At 42.1% G+C, this 24,674-nt stretch overlaps 1 protein-coding gene across 1 annotated transcript; it reads right to left on the minus strand.

Moving 5' to 3' along the window:
* Positions 1 to 16,585, minus strand: LOC133553223 (cysteine-rich protein 2-like). Its single transcript, XM_061901179.1, has 8 exons — positions 16,408 to 16,585; positions 6,452 to 6,546; positions 5,243 to 5,300; positions 2,910 to 3,032; positions 2,655 to 2,723; positions 604 to 698; positions 473 to 530; positions 1 to 282 (listed from the first exon to the last, which is right to left on the minus strand). Exons 1-8 carry the CDS (start codon positions 16,448 to 16,450, stop codon positions 236 to 238), a joined length of 588 nt encoding a protein of 195 aa, XP_061757163.1. The 5' UTR covers positions 16,451 to 16,585; the 3' UTR covers positions 1 to 235.
* Between the last annotated feature and the right edge of the window lie 8,089 nt (positions 16,586 to 24,674).

Genomic DNA, 24,674 nt, shown 5'->3' on the forward strand with positions numbered 1-24,674 from the left:
TGATTTTTGGCATTTATTCGACAGATTTAGTTGTGTCTGACCATTAAAGTCTTACTGTATAAAACTAAACATTTGGCAGATCTCCGAATAGAAAAAGATCTTTGTCCAACAGTCAGAGATTCCACACTAATAATACATGACAGCTCAAGCAATAACGGCAGTCGTGAGGACATATGAAATAGAAGCTATTTAGTTTCCACAGAATGATTGTGTCCGTTATGTGCTGTGCTCCATGTTAAGCATTGTCGTAAATGTAGCTGCCCACTCCTCCCGTGTTCACACCTGCGGAGAACAGGAATCATTAACATAACATTCTCGTTGATATGATAATATTTCAGTAGGTATTGAAGCCTTGAGACACCTTCACAGGTTTGTTGCCATTGTGACATCAAGGAAAGAAGCTTCTGTCACTGTCACACAAGTTGACCTGCTAGTTTTACTTCAATATATTTTTTTGTTTTTGGACAGATACCTTTTGGTCCAAACAGCGCAGCGTAGCATGGTTTGTGGCAGTATGGCTGCCCCTTGTGCTGAAACAGGAAAGAATGGACCGCTGTCATTTGTTACCTTCATAAAAATGCGATGGACCGCCTGTCTCCTCACCTCGGCGTGACCACCCGCCGTCAGCGTCTTACTGCATCTCTCGCAGCGTAGACATGGCTTGTGCCAGTTTTTCCCCAGAGAGGACACCTTCTCAGCTGCAAATGTACACAGCAACCACGGTGACCACAGAACATATTCTAGTACGCTGAGAGAAACAAATGGACAAAGAATTTGTACACAGCTCTTAATGAATGTGAAGATGGACTCGACCAAAGGTGTCTTAAGTGGCCCACTGAGTCGTTTGGTTTAGAGCAAGGTGTTTCCCAAATGCAATACTTGTTTTTACTGACCTTTGTCAAGCTCACTAGTGTGTCACAATCCGATATCAGTAAAAACAAAAAACAAACAAGTATGGGGTTATATCGGCTTGAATCTAAACAAGTCTTAAAAAAAATCATGTATCTATCCATCCATCCATCCATCCATTTTCTACTGCTTATCCCTTTAGGGGTCGTGGGGGGTGCTGGAGCCAGCTACTTTTCAAATAGATATTTCAACATGAGAACCCTCTAGACCAGTGGTTCTTAACCTTGTTGGAGGTACTGAACCCCACCAATTTCATATGCGCATTCACCAAACCCTTCTTTAGTGAAAAATAAAATGTTTTTTTTTTTTAATTCAAGACAAAGTTTTATGTTTTCGGTAACACTTTAGTATGGGGAACATATTTTAAGTAACAAAGACTTAATTTAGAGTTATTTGGAAACTAGGGGAACATATTCTAAGTAACAAAGACTTAATTTAGAGTTATTTGGACACTATTGGCGAACATATTCTAAGTAACAAAGACTTAATTCAGATTTATTTGGTTAGGGTTAGGGTTAGAGGGTTAGGGTTATATTAAAGCCATGCCGAATAAGGCATTAATAAGTACTTAATAATGACTAGTTAAGAGCCAATATGTTACTAATTTGCATGACAATAAGCAACTAATTAATTGTGAATATGTTCCCCATACTAAAGTGTGAACATTTTTTTTTTTACTGGTGCACAAAATGAACCATGCATGAACATCACCTTGTTCAGACAACAAAACCAACACAGTGCATAAACTTACAAATTACACACCTGCAAATCATTTCGCTATTGCCGTATCCGTAATACGCCGATAGGGAGAAGTTTGTATTCATACGATGAGTCGGGTGTGTTTTGACCTCCACCGAACCCCCAGGGTTCTATCGAACCCAGGTTAAAAACCACTGCTCTAGACCTTGACACTCTTTTGATTCAATATACTAAAGCTGCCTGAGGCTGAAACGACCAGCGGCCACAATACAGAACAGCGTGATTTGATTTGGTCTCATCAGTGGATGTAGTATTGATGTTTTTACTTCCGATACTTTTACTTCATTTAGCTATTTAATGCTTGAAAATACTTAAATTAAGACAAAAATAGAGTAGACTTTGCTTAAAATGCAAAAAAAAATAAATCTGCATGCGGCAAAACAATATTTGAAGCTCAATGTGACGACGGACAACTAACTGTACTTCAAGACAACAAAAGTCTATTCCAGATGGTTAATAATAAACAGGTTAGTGTTTTTCAAGCCTACCATCGTCCTGATTAATTTTACTTTATCAAACTTGTTGTAACATTCCACACTACAAAATAATAAATGTATGAATGACTCCTGCTTTTATTGTTTCGGATAATATCGCAATGCTCCAATATAGTATTCAAACACTTCTAAAGATTACACAATCATTAGTTTATCATTATTATTTGCATTAATTAAAGGAACTGTATTATCTACATTTAAGCTATTTGTGTTTCACGTTTAAAATTGTTTTGTTTGGTCTGTTGTCGTTTGGAACATTTTCACTTAGCCCAAAAAGTTCAGGCACCACCAAGACTAATCTTAATTGTTCATCTTAGACAATTTGTACAATTGTAACGCTCATCTTGGTGGCAACACTTTAAGTCAAGTCATTGGCTAGTAATTCTCTTCAAAATCCTGAAGAAAGTCCTCCGAGTTAAGTGGAAGCCGTTCTTGCTGCAAAGACTACTGTTTCTTAACAACAATACTTTTGTCCGGTTACAGTGCACTCACCAAAGTAAACTGTCTTGTTGCAGCGGGGGCAAACGTTGGGCCCCTCTGTGACGGCAGAGAAGCTGGCAGCTGTGGAGGTAAAAAAAAAAAAATGTTTATATATATATATTGTCCAGAGCAAAATTAGTTGTCATAATTTCCTGTTCTTCTCTTTAACAAAGCGACCTCTATTATTCCCCAACGTGATCTCAGAACTGTCTTGGTTTTTTCAGAAAGTGGACATAATTTTCTAGTTTTATTTGGCTTATTCCTCACCCTTCACCGGTCCCCGCATAGGAGCTTTTCTCTCCTCCGCTTTGGGTTCCGTAGTAACAGCCGCGGGGCCCTCCACACTGGGAGCGGCGTAAACGTAGCAGCCGGCTCCGCCAATGTTCACCCCTGAAACGCATTCAAAATTTCAATAACGCTCTGACAAGCATGCAATAGGAGGCAAGTGTTTAAACCGCTGACACCCAGCAACGCACTTAAAATAAATACAAATAAAAGTGATTGTGTTGTTAAGTGCGTGGGTTTAGTCCAGTGAAATAAATCTGTCTTCCCAAAATGTACAAGTACAGGGTTCTTACAGGTGGTATTTCTCCAAAGAGATACTTTGCACACATTTTCCTGAGGTCCCTTGTGGTGGACTTATTGCATTTTTACATGTCAATGATGGTTGATGCAAAAATGCATCAAAATGACTGACAAAAGTGTCTTAATGCAACTTTTTTACTCCACATATTTGTATATTAGAGCTTTGATTATTGGCTGATTCCAATATCATTGGATACAATATCAGCACGACACATACATACTTTTATTATTTTGTAGTTTGGTATATTGAAAACAATTTTCTGGTGTTTTTCGTAATGTGCCTAGGGCCAATAACAAACGAGTGCGGCCTCTGTGCCGCACTTTATGAGCACCTCTGCTGTTTATGGCCACTAAAGTCTTAGCACTGTAGTATATTTGTTCATCCTATGGTCACATATGGGACGAGAGTCAGCTTACGTCAGCTGTTCACTTAGTGGGTTTTTCCTATTTGATAAAGAGGGGATAAACGGGGATGTCCTTTTTTAACTGCAACCTTGATTCATCATATATTACTGCCTTTGCACATGTCAAGGTCATTTTTTTTTCATAGAAATAAACACCAAATCCGTACTTTGGAGCAATGTTCACAGACTCCAGTATTTGGCTTGTTAGCTTCCTGTTGCAGTTGATGACAGTGAGCTCTGTGACCGACGGAAGGGTCTTGGTTCGACGATTGCGCATCTTTTATTGCTCGCCTTTACAGAAGCTACAGTTTGTGGAAGACGTGGTAGGACTTCCAGCAGAGCACCGCATTGCGGGATACAGGAAGTCCATGTATTGTCACCCAGAAAGTGAGAGCGCATTTCTTATGATGCATCACCAAAACTCCCGCCGCATGCAGCAAGATGCTAGAAAATGTTTGATGCATTGCAACTGTCAAGTCTTACTGCATTGTTGCAGCCTGATGATTTTTGTGCGTATGAGTCATCCCTTGTGCGTTTACGAGACGAGCGGGTGAAGTGTCCAGCCATGCTCATGGGGTGTTCTAGGTGTCGAGAGCAGCGGGATGTGAGGCTGAAGAGAGGCGAAGCTTGCGCTCATTTTCAGGGGTTAAAATGTGTGCCCGTTGGCTGGTCTGTTGGCAACTCTCCGGGTGAGGGTGTCGCTAATGTCATATCAATACTCTTTTTCTAATATTTTCGCAATCGACCGGTATGGTTCCAAAGATCAAATGGTCAATCGCGATGGACGGTTTGGCAAACCCTGCATTTGGTTGAATCATATGGACACCTTTGTTACTGGATACTTTTTAATACGCTTCTTCTGTCTTGGAGACTTTGTATGTGTAAGTAATATCCATCCATCCATCCATTTCTACCGCTTATTCCCTTTCGGGGTCGCGGAGGGCGCTGGCGCCTATCTCAGCTACAATCGGGTGGAAGGCGGGGTACACCCTGGACAAGTCGCCACCTCATCGCAGGGCTGTAAGTAATATGCAACTATAATTATTTTATACGTTTTTCTTGACAATATGCTGTTTTAGGCAATATTGTTCAATGAGGGACACTTATTACATAATTTTAACTTGTGTGCTACTGTGTGCTTAGCTCTTGTGTAGCTGCTAGCTCCTAGTAGCCTATAGCCTACCATTTTTACTTTTGGAAATGATGACTAAAATTCAAGAAGAAAGCAACTAGAGGACATTTAGATGTTAACTGGCTTTCCAGTTTTGCACACGTAAACATCCTGCAGGACTGCTTTTATCGGACATTATATCTTACATTTTAAATGCAAGCCTATATCTTCCGATATTTTTTTTTTCTGATATTGTACCAATATCTGATTTTAATATTGGATAGATATACCTACCTAAAACCTTGATAATATGACCGTAGTAATAGTATTCACTGGATACCTGTGTCCATTGCACAGGACAATCCATAAAAAAATAATCCAAACAAAGAAAAGTATGGTATATGATATTCCCCCAATCAAGTTTTTAATGCAAAATCATTGCAATTTCAAGTTTGATTTTTTTGTGTGTGTTTCTGGAGGCTAATGTGAGTGAAATCCACCTTTAGGCCCAAAGAGTGCAGCATAGCATGGTTTGTGGCAGAAAGGCTTTCCCTCATGCTGCAAAATAAAATAACATGAAGAGGTTAAACAGGAAACACAGCACACTAAAATAATTACATATGTTACCAATGATACTTTAAATAGTTAACTTCTATTGTATATAGTAGGGATGCACCGATTGATCGGTCATATAATTCAATTTCTATGAAAAAGTATGTCATTGTCCAGTATTGATTAATGCCTTTCAATGGAAATCACAAAAAATCAATCCGCTCTGGCTGATACATAATTTATTTTTGGTCCCCAGATGGCAAAGGCGGCTAGCAGCTGTTTATGTCCATGTACAATGTGGAGGCACTCCCCAAAGTTAATAATCATTACCTCCGTTAAGACAAAAAAAGTATTATATATATATCCATCCATTTTCTACCGCTTATTCCCTTTGGGGGTCGCGGTGGGCGCTGGCGCCTATCTCGCCAATCGGGCGGAAGGCGGGGTACACCCTGGACAAGTCGCTACCTCATAACTATATATATATATATATATAGTTAGCACTGGAGGTCTGAGAAACTAGGATGAACATGTTACAGCCCATAAATACAAGCCAGTGCAGCCATGCTATCACTAGGTTAGCCGCCAAGATAGCTGGAAACAACACAAGAAATGAGTGTTCAGTAAAGTTTAAGAAGTGGAGACGGAAGCAAAGTTACAGCAGACCGTAAGGAGATAATATCAATACATTATAGCAAGTAGATCAAAAAGTGTTAAAGTGCGCAAAATATAACAACAGCTGTTCTTTCTTTATAGCAGCCAAGCCCATACGTATGAGGGCAGATTGATTATATATCGGTAGTGTCGATACCATGGGTATACCAGTATATGATTGATACTTAAGAGATTAGATCAATATTTCTATTTTCACAAAAAAACATTTTTTTCATTTTTGTTAACATTGAACAATTCAGAGAATAATTCCGCACACGAGAAATTTTAGGACAAAAATCTAATTTTCAAATGTGGTATTTTTAGTTTTGTTTATTTGTTGATATTATTAAATGCCAAAAACACTCACCATAAATACATTTGGACATTTAATATGTGTGATAATCGGAGTTGGCAGCATAAAACCCTGATCGGGGCATCCCTATCTAGTCTTTCTCTGTACACAATAATCATTGGATAAAGCTGTTGTAACCATTGCCCAGTACCTCAGCGTGGCCTCCAGCGTTCAGAGTCTTGCTGCAGCGCTCACATTTCAGACAGAACTTGTGCCAGTCCTTGCCTAAAGAGGACACTTTCTCCGCTGTGGAAGCACAAACACACCAAATATGATGTAAGTAACTTTTGTAGCTGAATGTAGAAATGGCGCTGCTGCATGCTGAAGTGGCAGATGGTTACATCAGAATCAGAATAGTTTTTATTGCCATTCTTTCAGAAAAGGTTGAGCTTTGTGCGCTTTAAATGTCTTACCTCCATGTTCTTGAATGCTTCTTGTTTTCATGAGTTATTTCCCTTATTTTGTGGCCCAGAGATTGTCAGCCCGCTGGCCATTGGGGATTGGTTGACCTTAATTGTCCTTTTACCTTTTTTTCCTGCATAGGGTCCAGGATGTGTCACATTTTTAGGTCCAAATTTGCCATAACACAATATATTTTTTGTGTTGTTTAGTTATTAAATAAGAAAGTTTGTTCCGGTAAAAGGTTACAGTAAAAAAGCAAACAATATCCAGTGTTTCCCACAGGTCAGGCATCTATTTGTGGTGGTGTGGTCGGGCGGCGGGGGTTGGGGGGGGCCAGCGGCGATGACCAAGAAGAACACGGAGTTGGAATATAATTACAACACTTTATGTACATATTTATATACATATTTATATAATATTTACATATTTATATGATATGTAACTACAAGCAAAGGTGGGTAGAGTAGCCAAAAACTGTACTCAAGTAAGAGTACTGTTACTTTAGAGGTTTATTACTCAAATAAAAGTAAGGAGTAGTCACCCAAATATTTACTTGAGTAAAAGTAAAAAGTATGTTGTAAAAAAACTACTCAAGTACTGAGTAACTGATGAGTAACCTCATTACGGCAACAAATAATGCACAAAAACATAAAAATAGCAATGAGCAAATTCAGAGCCCTCCTCTCTGAGCTGCTACCTTACCGTGGTAGAGGAATTTGCGTGTCCCAATGATCCTAGGAGCTATGTTGTCTGGGGGCTTTCATGCCCCCTGGTAGGGTCTCCCAAGACAAACAGGTCCTAGGTGAGTGATCAGACAAAGAGCAGCTCAAAGACTTCCATGGAATTACAACAAAATGAACTCAGATTTCCCTCGCCCGGACGCGGGTCACCGGGGCCCCGCTCTGGAGCCAGGCCCGGAGTTGGGGCACGATGGCGAGCACCTGGTGGCCGGGCCTGTCCCCATGGGGCCCGGCCGGGCACAGCCCGAAGAGGCAACGTGGGTCATCCCTCCAATGGGCTCACCACTCATAGGAGGGGCCATAGAGGTCGGGTGTATTGTGAGCTGGGCGGCAGCTGAAGGCAGGGCACTTGGCGGTCCGATCCTCGGCTACAGAAGCTAGCTCTTGGGACGTGGAACGTCACCTCACTGGGAGGAAAGGAGCCTGAGCTAGTCCGTGAGGTAGAGAAGTTTCGGCTGGATATAGTCGGACTCACCTCGACGCACAGCAAGGGCTCTGGAACCAGTTCTCTCGAGAGGGACTGGACCCTCTTCCACTCTGGCGTTGCCGGCAGTGAGAGGCGACGGGCTGGGGTGGCAATTCTCGTTGCCCCCCGGCTCAAAGCCTGCACGTTTGAGTTCAACCCAGTGGACGAGAGGGTAACTTCCCTTTGCCTTCGGGTGGGGGGACGGGTCCTGACTGTTGTTTGTGCTTACGCACCAAACAGCAGTTCAGAATACCCACCCTTTTTGGGTACACTCGAGGGAGTACTGGAAAGTGCTCCCCCGGGTGATTCCCTTGTCCTACTGGGGGACTTCAACGCTCATGTTGGCAACGACAGTGAAACCTGGAGAGGCGTGATTGGGAAGAATGGTCGCCCGGATCTAAACCCGAGTGGTGTTTTGTTATTGGACTTTTGTGCTCGTCACGGATTGTCCATAACAAACACCATGTTCAAACATAAGGGTGTCCATATGTGCACTTGGCACCAGGACACCCTAGGCCGCAGTTCCATGATCGACTTTGTAGTTGTGTAATCGGATTTGCGGCCTTATGTTTTGGACACTCGGGTGAAGAGAGGGGCGGAGCTTTCTACCGATCACCACCTGGTGGTGAGTTGGCTGCGATGGTGGGGGAGGATGCCGGACAGACCTGGCAGGCCCAAGCGCATAGTGAGGGTCTGCTGGGAACGTCTGGCAGAGTCTCCTGTCAGAGAGAGTTTCAATTCACACCTCCGGGAGAACTTTGAACATGTCACGAGGGAGGTGCGGGACATTGAGTCCGAGTGGACCATGTTCCGAACCTCTATTTTCGAGGCGGCTGATTGGAGCTGTGGCCGCAAGGTTGTTGGTGGCTGTCGTGGCGGTAATCCCAGAACCCGTTGGTGGACACCAGCAGTGAGGGATGCCGTCAAGCTGAAGAAGGAGTCCTATCGGGTTCTTTTGGCTCCGGAGGCAGTGGACGGGTACCGACGGGCCAAGCGGTGTGCAGCTTTAGCGGTCGCGGAGGCAAAAACTCGGACATGGGAAGAGTTCGGGGAAGCCATGGAAAACGACTTCCGGACGGCTTCGAAGCGATTCTGGACCACCATACGCCGCCTCAGGAAGGGGAAGCAGTGCACTATCAACACCGTGTATGGTGCGGATGGTGTTCTGCTGACTTCGACTGCGGATGTTGTGGATCGGTGGAGGGAATACTTCGAAGACCTCCTCAATCCCACCAACACGTCTTCCTTTGAGGAAGCGGTGCCTGGGGATTCTGTAGTGGACTCTCCTATTTCTGGGTCTGAGGTCGCTGAGGTAGTTAAAAAGCTCCACGTCGGCAAAGCCCCGGGGGTGGATGAGATCCGCCCGGAGTTCCTTAAGGCTCTGGGAGCTGTGGGGCTGTCTTGGTTGACAAGACTCTGCAGCATCGCGTGGACATCGGGGGCGGTACCTCTGGATTGGCAGACCGGTGTGGTGGTCCCTCTCTTTAAGAAGGGGGACCGGAGGGTGTGTTCCAACTATCGTGGGATCACACTCCTCAGCTTTCCCGGTAAGGTTTATTCAGGTGTACTGGAGAGGAGGCTTCGCCGGATAGTCGAACCTCGGATTCAGGAGGAACAGTGTGGTTTTCGTCCTGGTCCTGGAACTGTGGACCAACTCTATACTCTCGGCAGGGTTTTTGAGGGTGCATGAGAGTTTGCCCAACCAGTCTTCATGTGCTTTGTGGACTTGGAGAAGGCATTCGACCGTGTCCCTCGGGAAGTCCTGTGGGGAGTGCTCAGAGAGTATGGGGTACCGGACTGTCTTATTGTGGCAGTCCGCTCCCTGTATGATCAGTGTCAGAGCTTGGTCCGCATTGCTGGCAGTAAGTCGGACACGTTTCCAGTGAGGGTTGGACTCCGCCAAGGCTGTCCTTTGTCACCGATTCTGTTCATAACTTTTATGGACAGAATTTCTAGGCGCAGCCAAGGCGTTGAGGGGATCCGGTTTGGTGGCCACGGGATTAGGTCTCTGCTTTTTGCAGATGATGTAGTCCTGATGGCTTCATCTGGCCGGGATCTTCAGCTCTCACTGGATCGGTTCGCAGCCGAGTGTGAAGCGACCGGAATGAGAATCAGCACCTCCAAGTCCGAGTCCATGGTTCTCGCCCGGAAAAGGGTGGAGTGCCATCTCCGGGTTGGGGAGGAGACCCTGCCCCAAGTGGAGGAGTTCAAGTACCTAGGAGTCTTGTTCACGAGTGGGGGAAGAGTGGATCGTGAGATCGACAGGCGGATCGGTGCAGCGTCTTCAGTAATGCGGACGTTGTATCGATCCATTGTGGTGAAGAAGGAGCTGAGCCGGAAGGCAAAGCTCTCAATTTACCGGTCGATCTACGTTCCCATCCTCACCTATGGTCATGAGCTTTGGGTCATGACCGAAAGGATAAGATCACGGGTACAAGCGGCCGAAATGAGTTTCCTCCGCCGGGTGGCGGGGCTCTCCCTTAGAGATAGGGTGAGAAGCTCTGCCATCCGGGAGGAGCTCAACGTAAATCCGCTGCTCCTCCACATCGAGAGGAGCCAGATGAGGTGGTTCGGGCATCTGGTCAGGTTGCCACCCGAACGCCTCCCTAGAGATGTGTTTACGGCACGTCCAGCTGGTAGGAGGCCACGGGGAAGACCCAGGACACGTTGGGAAGACTATGTCTCCCGGCTGGCCTGGGAACGCCTCGGGATCCCCCGGGAAGAGCGAGACAAAGTGGCTGGAGATAGGGAAGTCTGGGCTTCCCTGCTTAGGCTGCTGCCCCCGCGACCCGACCTCGGATAAGCGGAAGATGATGGATGGATGGCTGGATTCAGAGCCAGGAATATCTCTTAAGCAGCTAAAACAATGATATATATTAAATACATTAAAATAAAAAAAGGCCAATTGAGCCACAATAACTTAACAGCAACATAGGTTCAGTAGGCATTCATTGATTGATTGATTGAAACTTGTATTAGTAGATTGCACAGTACAGTATATATTCCGTACAATTGACCACTAAATGGTAACACCCCAATAAGTTTTTCAACGTCAATCAATTATTTAATAAATGACCAAGTCGAGGTGATCTACCTCATATATACACACACACACGTATCATATACATACACACACATATATATATTAATATGTCCACAGTGTAAACCGCCTTCCGCCCGATTGTAGCTGAGATAGGTGCCAGCGCCCCCCGCAGCCTCAAAAGGGAATAAGCGGTAGGAAAAGGATATATATATATATATATATATAGTATATAATTTATATTTATTTATTTTGCCGTTTTTGTTGACATGTTAAAGGTGTTTTAATGAATATACATGCATGTTTAACACATAGATTCCTATCTTTCATGAAGACAAGAATGTAAGTTGGTGTATTACCTGATTCTGATGACTTGCATTGATTGAAATCAGACAGTATAGAGCTGAAAACGTCCATGTTTTCAAATGGAGGAGAAAAAAAGTTCCTCCTTTCTGTCTAGTACCACATGAAAGTCGTTGGTTTTTGGCATCTTATTTGTCCAGCTTCTATATTAGTTTTTATACACTTTACAAGAAATACATTGGCGGCAAACTCCGTAGCTTGCTAGCTTGTCCGCGCTGGCTTTCGGAGACTCTTATTTTGTTAGCGCAGGCGCGATGGAGTGGCGCTTTTATTGTGAAGACAAGAACTGTGCGATCAGTCTTTAGGCTTCTGACGGGAAGTACGGTGTCTTTTTTTCTTTACACTTTTGAGTGATTGATTGAAACTTTTATTAGTAGATTGCACAGTACAGTACATATTTCGAACAATTGACCACTGAATGGTAACACCCCAATAAGTTTTTTAACTTTTTAAATCGGATTCGACGTGTGACGGTCACGTGACCACCTGGCTCTGTTTGATTGGTCTAATGTCACCAGTGACTGCATGTGATTGGTGAAACGCAGGCATGCGTAGATCCTACATTGAAAAACCAAAACAAACATTAATAGATCGATAAAAAAAAAAAGTAGCGAGTAATGAGCTGAATGGACATGAATGGAGCGGAGTAAAAGTAGCGTTTCTTCTCTATAAATATACTCAAGTAAAAGTAAAAGTATGTTGCATAAAAACTACTCTTAGAAGTACAATTTATCCCAAAAGTTACTCAAGTAGATGTAACGGAGTAAATGTAGCGCATTACTACCCACCTCTGACTACAAGCTCAAGTCCCAGACAGAGTCCCATTGCCTTTATGAGCAGTCAAGCGAGTCAAAAGCCGGAAAAAAAAAAAAAAAATGTTTTAAATTTTTTGGGAGGGACGCCACAAATAAATGAATGTGTGGGAAACCCTGATATCAATAATATCAATAAGTTTCAAGTAAACTTCATATGAAACATTAAAGTGTAAGTCTGGTCTTGTCGTCCACTCCCAGGCCGAGGGATGACGCGAATTCGCATTCGGGTCAAAAGATACGTCGGAGAAGTGTTGCCTAACCAAAAGTTGCTTTGTTACAAGCCAGTCTCATTTATACAGGTCTGCAATACCCGGAGGAATCTAGGTAAAAAATTGAGGATTCCTAACCTGGAGAAGCCAAACCATCAGTTTATCAATCAATCAATCAATCAATGTTTACTTATATAGCCCTAAATGACTAGTGTCTCAAAGGGCTGCACAAACCACTACGACATCCTCGGTAGGCCCACATAAGGGCAAGGAAAACTCACACCCAGTGGGACATCGGTGACAATAATGACCCAGTGGGACGTCGGTGACAACGATGACTATGAGAACCTTGGAGAGGAGGAAAGCAATGGATGTCGAGCGGGTCTAACATGATACTGTGAAAGTTCAATCCATAATGGATCCAACACAGTCGCGAGAGTCCAGTCCAAAGCGGATCCAACACAGCAGCGAGAGTCCCGTTCACAGCGGAGCCAGCAGGAAACCATCCCAAGCGGAGGTGATCGGATCAGCAGCGCAGAGATGTCCCCAGCCGATACACAGGCAAGCAGTACATGGCCACCGGATCGGACCGGACCCCCTCCACAAGGGAGAGTGGGACATAGAAGAAAAAGAAAAGAAACGGCAGATCAACTGGTCTAAAAAGGGAGTTTATTTAAAGGCTAGAGCATACAAATGAGTTTTAAGGTGAGACTTAAATGCTTCTACTGAGGTGGCATCTCGAACTGTTACCGGGAGGGCATTCCAGAGTACTGGAGCCCGAACGGAAAACGCTCTATAGCCCGCAGACTTTTTTTGGGCTTTGGGAATCACTAATAAGCCGGAGTCCTTTGAACGCAGATTTCTTGCCGGGACATATGGTACAATACAATCGGCAAGATAGGATGGAGCTAGACCGTGTAGTATTTTATACGTAAGTAGTAAAACCTTAAAGTCACATCTTAAGTGCACAGGAAGCCAGTGCAGGTGAGCCAGTACAGGCGTAATGTGATCAAACTTTCTTGTTCTTGTCAAAAGTCTAGCAGCCGCATTTTGTACCAACTGTAATCTTTTAATGCTAGACATGGGGAGACCCAAAAATAATACGTTACAGTAGTCGAGGCGAGACGTAACAAACGCATGGATAATGATTTCAGCGTCTTTAGTGGACAGAATGGAGCGAATTTTAGCGATATTACGGAGATGAAAGAAGGCCGTTTTAGTAACGCTTTTAATGTGTGCCTCAAAGGAGAGAGTTGGGTCGAAGATAATACCCAGATTCTTTACCGTGTCGCCTTGTTTAATTGTTTGGTTGTCAAATGTTAGAGTTGTATTATTAAATAGAGTTCGGTGTCTAGCAGGACCGATAATCAGCATTTCCGTTTTTTGGGCGTTGAGTTGCAAAAAGTTAGCGGACATCCATTGTTTAATTTCATTAAGACACGCCTCCAGCTGACTACAATCCGGCGTGTTGGTCAGCTTTAGGGGCATGTAGAGTTGGGTGTCATCAGCATAAAAGTGAAAGCTAACACCGTATTTGCGTATGATGTCACCTAGTGGCAGCATGTAGATGCTGAAGAGTGCAGGGCCAAGGACGGAACCCTGGGGAACTCCACACGTTACCTTAACGTAGTCCGAGGTCACATTGTTATGGGAGACACACTGCATCCTATCAGTAAGATAAGAGTTAAACCAAGACAGGGCTAAGTCTGACATACCAATTCGTGTTTTGATACGTTCTAATAAAATATTATGATCGACGGTATCGAAAGCAGCGCTAAGATCGAGGAGCAGCAACATAGATGACGCATCAGAATCCATCGTTAGCAATAGATCATTAGTCATTTTTGCGAGGGCTGTCTCCGTGGAGTGATTTGCCCTGAAACCGGATTGAAAGGTTTCACATAGATTGTTAGACACTAAGTGTTCATTTAACTGCGCCGCAACAATTTTTTCGAGGATTTTTGAAATAAAGGGAAGGTGAGACACCGGTCGGTAGTTTACCATTGAGGTCAGGATCGAGGTTAGGTCTTTTAAGAAGAGGATGAATAACCGCTTTTTTGAATGCTAGGGGAACAGTGCCCGAGGAGAGTGATAAGTTTATAATATTTAGCACTGATGGACCTAATAATACAAAGCTCCTTGATCAGTTTCCCAGGAAGAGGGTCAAGTAAACATGTCGTTTGTTTTATTCCATTTACACGTTGTAACAATTCCTCTAATGTTATTTCCTCAAAACGAGAGAAACTATTTTGGAGGGCAGTATCCGCCGTATATACCATCGTATCAGTGTTAATAGAACCCAGTTGTAGCTGGGACGCATTGTCTTTAATCTCCTTTCTAATGACTTCAATTTTCTTACTAAAGAATTGCATAAAGTCATCAGCTGAGTGGGTGGAGCTACTGGAAGGGGTCCCTTGTTGGGTTAGCGATGCTACCGTACTCAACAAAAATTTAGGATCGTTTTTATTACGGTGGATGAGATTTGAGTAATATTTAGCATTAGCTAAGGTAAGCATGCGTTTATAAGTTATTAAACCATCACTCCATGCTTGATGGTGCACCTCAAGTTTAGTCATGCGCCATTTGCGTTCCAACTTTCTACATAATAATTTCTGAGCTCTAGTTTCTTCTGTAAACCACGGGGTGCGCTTTTTTGGAGCCTTTTTTAACTTTAGCGGTGCTATGTTATCAATGGTTTCGCTTAGGGCGTCGTTAAAGTTGTTAGTGAGGTTATCAATAGAGCCCACATACTTTGGGAATGGTGCCATTACCGAGGGCAGTAGGTCAGCAAGAGTTGTCGTTGTGGCCGTATTAATGTTGCGGCTGCTATAGCAGTTATTATTATTATTAGTTTGACGAACATGCGTCTGAACCTCAAATTTTATAAGGTAATGATCGGACAATACTTTAGTATACGGGAGTATCGTAACTTTGGAAACGGTGATACCCCTGACAAGCACTAGGTCTATCGTATTACCGTTGCGATGCGTGGGTTCATTTATTATTTGTGTGGGACCACAGCTATCAATTATAGTCTGGAGCGCTACGCACGGTGGGTCCGATGGGGTATTCATATGGATATTAAAGTCCCCCATTATGATTATATTATCGGCGTGTGTCACTAGATCAGCAACGAACTCTGAGAATTCATTGATAAAGTCCGAATAGGGCCCTGGGGGGCGGTAGCGGTGTGACAGACCTCATAGTAAGCACCTCAAACGATTTATATTTATTATTTATGTCCTTCTGTGCGTTAAAGTCTTAAACAGCACCACCTGATCATAAAAGGAGATGTTTTTGTGTAAGTGTCTGGTAAACAACTGCTTTAAGTAATAATTTAAAGGTTGGTGTTCGAACTAGACAGGTAGTCTCCTCTCAAGGATATGGCTATCATTTTTGCACTCCAAAGTCCCAATTAGGGCCTCCTTCCTACGAAAAGTGATCCAATCCACCTGCAAATATCAAACTAAGGGGCCTCATGAGCTCAAACTGAAATACCACTGTGTACTCAAACTTGAAGATTTTGATTGATTGAGAAGTTTATTGACATCTTATAAAGAATTGAATCCATGTAATGCTTTAAAAAGGCAAATGGATGGCACAAAAAGCCAAACGACTTGGTTCCATTGTGGTCCATTAAATATTCAACACATTTGATACTTTCAATAATAAAATATATATAACCTGTAACATGTATGATAAATTATACACATATACACAGTACATGTCAGGTGATTTGAAAAACAATATATACTTGCTTTCTCCAAGATGAATGTGAACATTCACCATATGTACAACATAATATGAGTTAATTAATACACTTCATTATTCATGAGAGCTTCATAATTACACCTTTTGGGAGCCCATGCATGTTGTTAAAAGATAATACATGACTCACATGTTACTTCAGATATTATTTGATGAAGAAGATGGACGCCAGAATGAATGTCTAATAATTACAAGTGAAAAAGGCCGAAATGACGATAAAAGACGTTAACAAATTAATTATACGATAAATGATGAACGAGAAGCCGCGCCCACTACCAAACACGAAACAGGTGCGTGCACTCACCAAAAAACACCGTCTTTTCGCATTTTGGGCATTTGGAAGACATGGTGTTCACGGCACGGCAAGGGCTTTTCGTCCGGGTTTGGCCGCTGCTTCGGCGGTCGCTCGTCTGCCGCGCCAGGACACTTCAAGAGGATGTTAGCAATTACATTTGGAGCCCCGCCCCAGTGACGTCACGCCGAGTCAAAAGGCCCTATCAATATAAAGGTCATACATTTGGGTACTGTACACGATGACAGTAAAAATGTAGGACATGATACAAAACAACAACTTTGATCATATTGTAGTACGTGATAAAAAAGGTCAAATGGATATTAAAGTACAGCACATGTTTAAAAGCATGAAACATACTATGTTTATTGTCTTTGGATGGTGTTTGTGTTCTTTGTGAGCGGCAAAATGTATATTGCTTTGAAGTTATGTTTTATTTTGAAAGATCACAGGACTTCCCTTATGCTGAGGGATGAACGCCTGACAAATTCAAGTATTTTCCAACAAAAAGCTCAAAATTCAGATGACACGCAATAAAGGAAGATAAACATTACACTTCCCTAGCCTCACGCCTATCCTCTTGTAGCCACTAAGTGGCATAATTGAATTCTGTTTTCCACTAGCTTGGCGATATTTCTTTTTTTCCTGTTCAGCTACTCAGGAAAATCATATTGTTGATGTCAGTAGTGTGCCGTCAGGGCCAGCTAGGCCTTCTATGCTGGCCTAATATAACCACAAATCATGATCATAATTAAAGAAATGTTTAATTCACTTTCCCTAAATATCTAAAAATAATCATATTCCCTTCATGTCATATTAAGCTCCATCCTGCGCTGTTGATTTTAGTTCATAGAGTTTTTATCCAATCAGAATCCAGCTAGCTTTTGTTGCCAATGCTGTACCAAATCTGCCAGAAGCCTTCAGAATCAACAATGCGGGCATAGTGCACTGTAAGTGAAGGGGCACATACAGAGACAGACAGTTGCGATAGCCAATCAGATCCCGAGGGGTTGTCAGTAAGGCCTTCTAGATGGCCTAAGGCAGATATATAGTGATGTTATGAGCCAGGTAACATAAGAACTTTGTTACCCAGCATCCACACTAGTGAAGAGCATGCACAGTTGCCCAGTTTAGGTTGTTTAATTAGAGTGTGAATGTTGTCTGTCTATCTGTGTTGGCCGTGTGATGAATTGGCGACTTGTCCAGGGTGTACCCCGCCTTCCACCCGAATGCAGCTGAGATGGGCTCCAGCACCCCCCCCCCTCCTTAAAAGGGACAAGCGTTAGAAAATGGATGGAACGTAGACATGCTGGTGTTTTTGATGAGCACACTGTGGAGTAAACTTTAAGAGCTCAGAAAACACGCCTCGTTTGCATCTTTTATTATTAGACAAGACAACACATATATTTGCAAGGCCATTTTCAAGAAGGATATCTAAAGAGAAACTACATCTTGTGAGATGTCGGCCAACCCCGCAAGCTAGTTCAGCTGTCAATGAAATGTGAGTTCAGATATTTTATTTCTTTATTTTTCATGTTTAAAATGTTTTTTGCAATTTTAATTTTGACAGTACCACATAATATATGTTTTAATTGCCGATGCAGGTTTATTGATTTTTAAATGTGCCATAAAATAACCCGTTTTGTACAATGCCCAGGAGTGCATAAATGTGTTTCTGTATAGTATTTCTCCAGCAATGGTCATGTGGTGACATAAATGATGGGATTTTGAGAGGTAATCATTGAAGTCGGACATCACTGAAGGCCTAGGTGCACTGAAAAAAGTGACTTTTTGGTGCTATAAACTCTATTAGAGTAATTGTCATAATTTATACCTAGTATTTTTAACATTCAGTAAGAACTAGAGTTTCTTAAGTAAAATTAAACATTTTATTAACGTAATACATGAATTATGGGGGAAGAGTATGTTTTACTTATGTTTCCTCATACTATTTAAATGTTTAATAGTTGTACGTACATAAGCCTAAAAATATTACATAAACTTTACTCTGAAAATCTAGTGTTTTGAAACGCATGCACGACGACGCATGCGCACAGCACAACAGGCTCTGGCCGACTGGCTCTGCTTCGGCCTTTAGGATCACTTCACAGAGCACTGCAAGGTGGCATTATGGGTAATTCTTATCTTGCGTTTATAATGTGTTACAGAGTCGATGTTCTCCAGAAATATGTTTGGTGTGGGTTCACAGAGTGTGGCGCATATTAGTAAGAATGTTAAAGTTGTTTATATCACAACCGTCAGTGTAAAAGGTATGGCTGTTGAGTAAGTATGCATTGCAATCTTTTGTGATAAGGAATGAAACGCATGCGTCCTTCCGGCACGCACACAACATGGTATATAAGCGGGCGCGGTGTCTTGCTGTAGGGCAGTGGTCCCCAACCACCTGGCTGCGGCCGCTGAATAATTTTGTAATACATTTTTTCTCATCCCACTCAGTTTTACACTACACGTCATTAATAAGCGCATGGGTGAGAAGAGGTTTTAAAATTATTAGCGCCCTGGCAGCTTTTCAAGTAAACCCCGTATATACAATTTACTTAAAGTTTTGAGTAAAATGATGTTCCTGCTGATGAAAAACAAGTAGATTTTACCTAATTTGTTTAAATAAATATAACTTAAAACTTGGATGTAATTAAGTAACTGTTACTTAATATCTTCACAACTGTTATGTTACATGGTAAGTAGAATTTACTTGATACTGGCCAGTGAGTGTTACTTGATATTGCAGCATTAAATTTTACTTAATTCATTTGCGCGCTACTTACAATAATTTTTTCAAGTAAATCTTATGAGTTATTTTTTTCAGTGTGGGAAAAGCACGGCCCGTCCCTGGTAGATGCCCATATTTACTGTACCGATTTACTTTACAAAAGAGAAGTGTGTGATACTTATCTTGTTGCCTTATTTGTATCTAACTTTATTAAATTGATTTATTTTAATGTTTGGCGCAGCCGGACCGGAGCAGGAAGAGATAGAAAGAGAAAAAAAGGAAGACACTGGGACATTTTGGGGACAAGAGGGGGATATGACTGAGACAACAACAACAACAACAACAACAACAACAGAACAGCATCAACAAATACAATGTGTACAAATATGATACGAAACGTGATAGCAAAGAAGCAGTTAGTGAAGTAAATATCAATACCACAGAAATTACAATAAACATTATTGCACTACAAATGGAGCAAAAGAAATACCAATAGAAATAGCACTGTTGACAATGAATAATAACAATAATGACCTCTTTTATCAACAATACAATTGTTTCAAATGCAACAAAACATATATGTTATGATAACTTTAAATAAAAAAGAACGCAGAAACATGGAGGGGAAGAAAGAGAAGCAAACTGTATTAACATGGTAAATTGTTAAAGTAACAATAGGTTAACCTTCATCTGTGTGCTGTGTTTTACTCAGTTTCCCCTTGGGGAACAACGTTAATATATATTTGATGAAACGTGATTATATGCCTGACTGTATGTATCTATTTGTGCTTGTGTATGTAGAGTATGTGTACATGTTTGTACAGTGAACGTGCGTGTGGATGTACAGTATGTACAGTATTTGTGTGTGTATGTGGGAGCGTAGGTACCTATGTATGTGGCTAAGTACCAATGTGTGCGTGTATATAGGTATTAATGAATGAATATACGTGTGTGTGTGTATGTGTATGCGTATTAATAATTGTGTGTATAGAAGAATGGATGTGAATTTGTATGTACAATATATTTCTCTTCCGATGTGTGCGAGAGACAAAGTACGGCTCCAGCCACACAGACAGCCCAACCCAAAACAGCAAGGGCGGTTCCCAGAGAACAAGGGACCACCGGCACCGGCCCCACAGAGGACAGCGACAGGAACCCCAGAACTAGGCCCGCTGTGCCGCCCGGCAGGCCATAGACAGAAGTGCCCAGCAGAGGACAAGGCACGGGTGAAGCACGGGACAGCCAGCCCCCAAGCCAGCGAGCGACCACACCTCACGCAGGCAAAAAGAGGGGACTTGGTGACTTTAGCTCACCCGTGGTCCATGAAATGTATAAATAAAAGCATGTGCACGTGCCGCCGCTGGAATGTTTAAAGCGTGGTTGCTTGGCAACGGGAATGTTAAGTGGTTGTCTGCGTGTATTACATGACATCAGATGACCTTTTGATAGGTAAAGGAGTCATATGTAATAATTTCATGTTAAGTCATTATTATATGGCCCTGATATGTCAAAAGGCATTAATAAACCATGTTCTTTTCGGATACCTTTATAACTGATAACGGTAGTTCAGCCGGGATATGCTCATTTCAAAATTTGATTTACAGCCCCGAAATATTGTCATTGTTTTCATTTCGATGCCCATCCCTCCACCGTTTCACCAGTTAAAAAGTCAGTTAATGTGTCACATTCAGGTTGCCAGTTATGCACCGCCCTCTTCGTGGAGCTACTGTCACTGGTAAAGTTACTAAACATGTCAGACCTTAGTAAAACTATAAGGCCTGGTTACGATTTTTAAATTTATTCATGACAAAGCCAGGAAAAAAACAAGGATTTGTATCGGGATGCCTTCAAAAGATGGAGACATATGAAGGCTGAGAAGATTTTTTTCAATTCACGCCAAACTTGCTAATTTCCTCCTTGATAGGTAAATCAGGCATTTATGTTTATTTTATTATTTGTAATAAATGGAAATGGACATTTCATAACTATGTTGTCCAATACGGTCTATGATCCTGTCTAACAAAGCTAATATGTTGCATATATGGATAAGGTTAGTGTCAGTGACTATTTCCTTCTCAATATGCTGATACGCTAAGGAAATGCGTTCCAACATTAGCATGGGCGATTGTGATTTCTGGTTCTGTATGTGCATCAGGCACATATGGAGCGGCATTTGCTTGGCACAATATAATGCATTACATGTAATGATTTTCTACTTTGTGTACTGACATGGTAGTAGGCAACGTGATTTATGCGTAACGTGGTTTCTGCGTAACGTGGGTTGGCTCATAGAATTGCACTCTGCACTGAAAGATGGTGATGTGCGTACATTGAAGAGAATGCAGTGCATCAGGTTGGGTGGAACAAGGAGTTATGCTGAACGAAATGTGGCGATAATTTTACTGTTGGCCTCGGCCTGCCATCAAAGTAGGCCTATGCAATATATAATATATTAAATATTATTTTATATAATTATTTCGATGGTGGTCCGTGCGGTCAAACTAGACATTTTCGTAGGGTAATTGTTAGGTGTAGAAGTGCGTGGACCCCAAGGATGCAGAGACGTAGATGGTAGCAAACAAAGTTTGTCTTTATTTGGACGTAAGGTTGCCAAATCTATCCTTATAACACAAGGCGATGGTGGAGCACAAAACACACCGTGAATGAACTAAAATAGTTGCTACCAAAAAAACTAACCAAAAGCGCTGGACACAGCCAGGAAAATACTATATGAAAAGAAAAAAACACTTCTAGAAAGAAGTAACAACAACAAACTAAAAGAGCTATGCAAGGCTAGAGAAACAATCAAACCTGGCGAGGAGCACGAGTCAAACAAAGGTTTGCAAGTGAGCCGAAGGAGCGTGCGCATGCAAGCAATACGGTGGTGAAACACAAAGTTCCAGCGCTCGCATGGCGTCAGCACCCAGGTTAAATAGACCCCACTAATCAATTTCAGGTGTGTGCTCCTGCTTTGCACCAGCTGCACTCCATACTGTGGATGAGAGACAGAATAAATATGGTGTGCCAAAGAGTACAGAAAATAAGCAACTGACAAACAACTCACCACAGTAATGCCAAAAAATCTGTTCCGACTCCCGACAAAAATATTGCTCTGTAACTTTACAAATACATTTGGCTGATCGACATTAGTAAATGTGGCATAATTACATAGTAAACCATCTTGCAAGAAACACAAACAAGAAAAACCTACAGCGTAGGACTCGTCGATTGCCATTTAAAGTTCGTTAGAGTAGGATTCGGATTCGGCTGCATATCTGGCAACCTCAGTCATGGAGATTGGAAGGGGTCTACAGAATTTTGACCGTGGTTGAAGTTCCATTTCTGGCCGCATTACTACATATGGCACCTTTAACTAAAAATACAAGTAATTTTTTCACTCACCCTCATTAGACGGATGAATGTTGGTATCAATGAAAAACTTGTGTAACACATATACTAAAATTGGAACGATACAACATTTTAATTGATTTGTAGAAGTTGTAGTCGGAGCTGTTTGAAATATTTTGACCCACTGATAATTTACTACACTACATATACACACAGGATGTGTATACAGTAATCCCCCGCTTATTGCTGTTAATTGTTGATTGTTAATTGGCCACAGCCTGAAAAATAAATTTTTGGCCAAGTATAGGAATTATTGTTTAAAAATTGAGTAAATTCATAGCTAGAAGCATAACAAACCTGTTTATCATCTTCTAAAAATTGGTTTTGACATTAGGAAAGACCTCTGGACATGAAGTAACACCCACATAGTCGCCTTCCCCGCTCATTTAATGCAATATAGTAATGCTGTCTGAGACTGAGCTAATCAGTGGCCATGATACTGAACTGCGTGCTCTGATTGATTTGGTCTCATTTATTGGCTAATACTACTGTGTCAATCGATCAATGTTTATTTATATAGCCCTAAATCGCAAGTGTCTCAAAGGGTTGCACAAGCCACGACACCCGTGGTACAGAGCCCACATAAGGGGTGTCGATGTGAATGACTATGAGAAACCTTGGAGAGGACCACATATGTGGGCAACCCCCGCCCCCTCTAGGGGAGACCGAAAGCAATAGTCGTCGAGTGGGTCTAACATAATATTGTGAAAGTCCAGTCCATAATGGATCTAACATAATAGTGAGAGTCCAGTCCATAGTGGATCTAACATAATAGTGGGACTTCAGTCCGTAATGGATCTAACATAATAGTGAGAGTCCAGTCCATAGTGGGGCCAGCAGGAGACCATCCCAAGCGGAGACGGGTCAGCAGCGCAGAGATGTCCCCAACCGATGCACAGGCGAGCGGTCCACCCTGGGTCCCGACTCTGGACAGCCAGCACTTCATCCATGGCCACCGGACCTGCCCCCCCCCCTCCAAAAAGGAGGGGGGCAGCGGAGAAAAGAAAAGAAACGGCAGATCAACTGGTCTAAAAAGGGGGTATATTTAAAGGCCAGAATATACAAATGAGTTTTAAGATGAGACTGAAATGCTTCTACTGAGGTAGCATCTTTAACTGTTACCGGGTGGGCATTCCAGAGTACTGGAGCCCGAATAGAGAAAGCTTCATAGGCCGCAGACTTTTTTGGGGCTCTGGGAATCACTAATAAGCCGGAGTTCTTTCAACGCAGATTTCTTGCCGGGAGATATTATTGATAAAAGGTAAATGGGTTGTACTTGTATAGCGCTTTTCTTTACTGTAGTATACTACTGTAGTATTGATATGTTTGGTTGATTATGGCAATTTTATGTTTGATAATGTTTCATTTGAACCAAAAATACAAAGAATAAGCTTTAAAAAATGCAATATAGAAAAGTCGCAAACTTCTTAACGCAATGTGGCGAGGGATGATTTTAATGTTTTTATTAAATAGTGCCTAATAGTTTAAAATAGTTCAAAGTGCATGAAAGTACATTTTTTGAAGTAAATGTAAAAATAAAAAAACGACCACTGGCCACCAGATAGCGCCAGAGAACCGCTGCAAAATATGAACCCCACTACACTGTTTGGCCTTAAAGTTTGTTCATTGTGTTTGATCCAAACAAGTTGCATATTCACCATCCATCCATCCACTTGGCACTTTTGGGGCAGTGGGGGGACTGGAGTCTATTGCAGCTGCACACGTTAAAATGTATATTTCTTTACATTTTGATTTAAATAAAAACTAAAAATGATACATATTTACAACTGAGAATTAGTGGTTTTGAGCACGAATAAAAGAGTTGAAATACACCAGTGTGACATCAAATGCATTTGTTGTTGAGATATTGTGGTGTTAAAGTGGTAGTACTGACAGTGTTCATTGTGTGACATGAAACGTGCACACGTATCCTCTTGAGCACACGGTCATTAGTGTGCTGAGCAGGAAGAAATGACAGTTTTGGGGATCGCTGGGGGGTCTGTTAATGCAGTTAAGAACAAAGGGCTGTGACACGACGTGATCATGCATGAGTGTGTGACACATTCCACACACGGGAACGCCCGGAAGTCTGAAAGTTCCCAAAATACACAAAATGAAGAAGATGAGCCTTTTGCCAATC

Source organism: Nerophis ophidion, linkage group LG05, assembly GCF_033978795.1.
Source record: "Nerophis ophidion isolate RoL-2023_Sa linkage group LG05, RoL_Noph_v1.0, whole genome shotgun sequence".
NCBI classification, from domain to species: Eukaryota; Metazoa; Chordata; class Actinopteri; order Syngnathiformes; family Syngnathidae; genus Nerophis; species Nerophis ophidion.

Excerpts from the sequence above, each read along its gene's own strand:
- LOC133553223 (XM_061901179.1), bottom strand. The coding sequence starts at position 16,450 with ATGTCTTCCAAATGCCCAAAATGCGAAAAGACGGTGTTTTTTG. Across the intron at positions 3,033-5,242 it reads TGCACTCTTTGGGCCTAAAG|GGGTGAACATTGGCGGAGCC; the intron begins GTGGATTTCACT and ends AATGCGTTTCAG. Across the intron at positions 2,724-2,909 it reads TATGCGGGGACCGGTGAAGG|CTGCCAGCTTCTCTGCCGTC; the intron begins GTGAGGAATAAG and ends TTACCTCCACAG.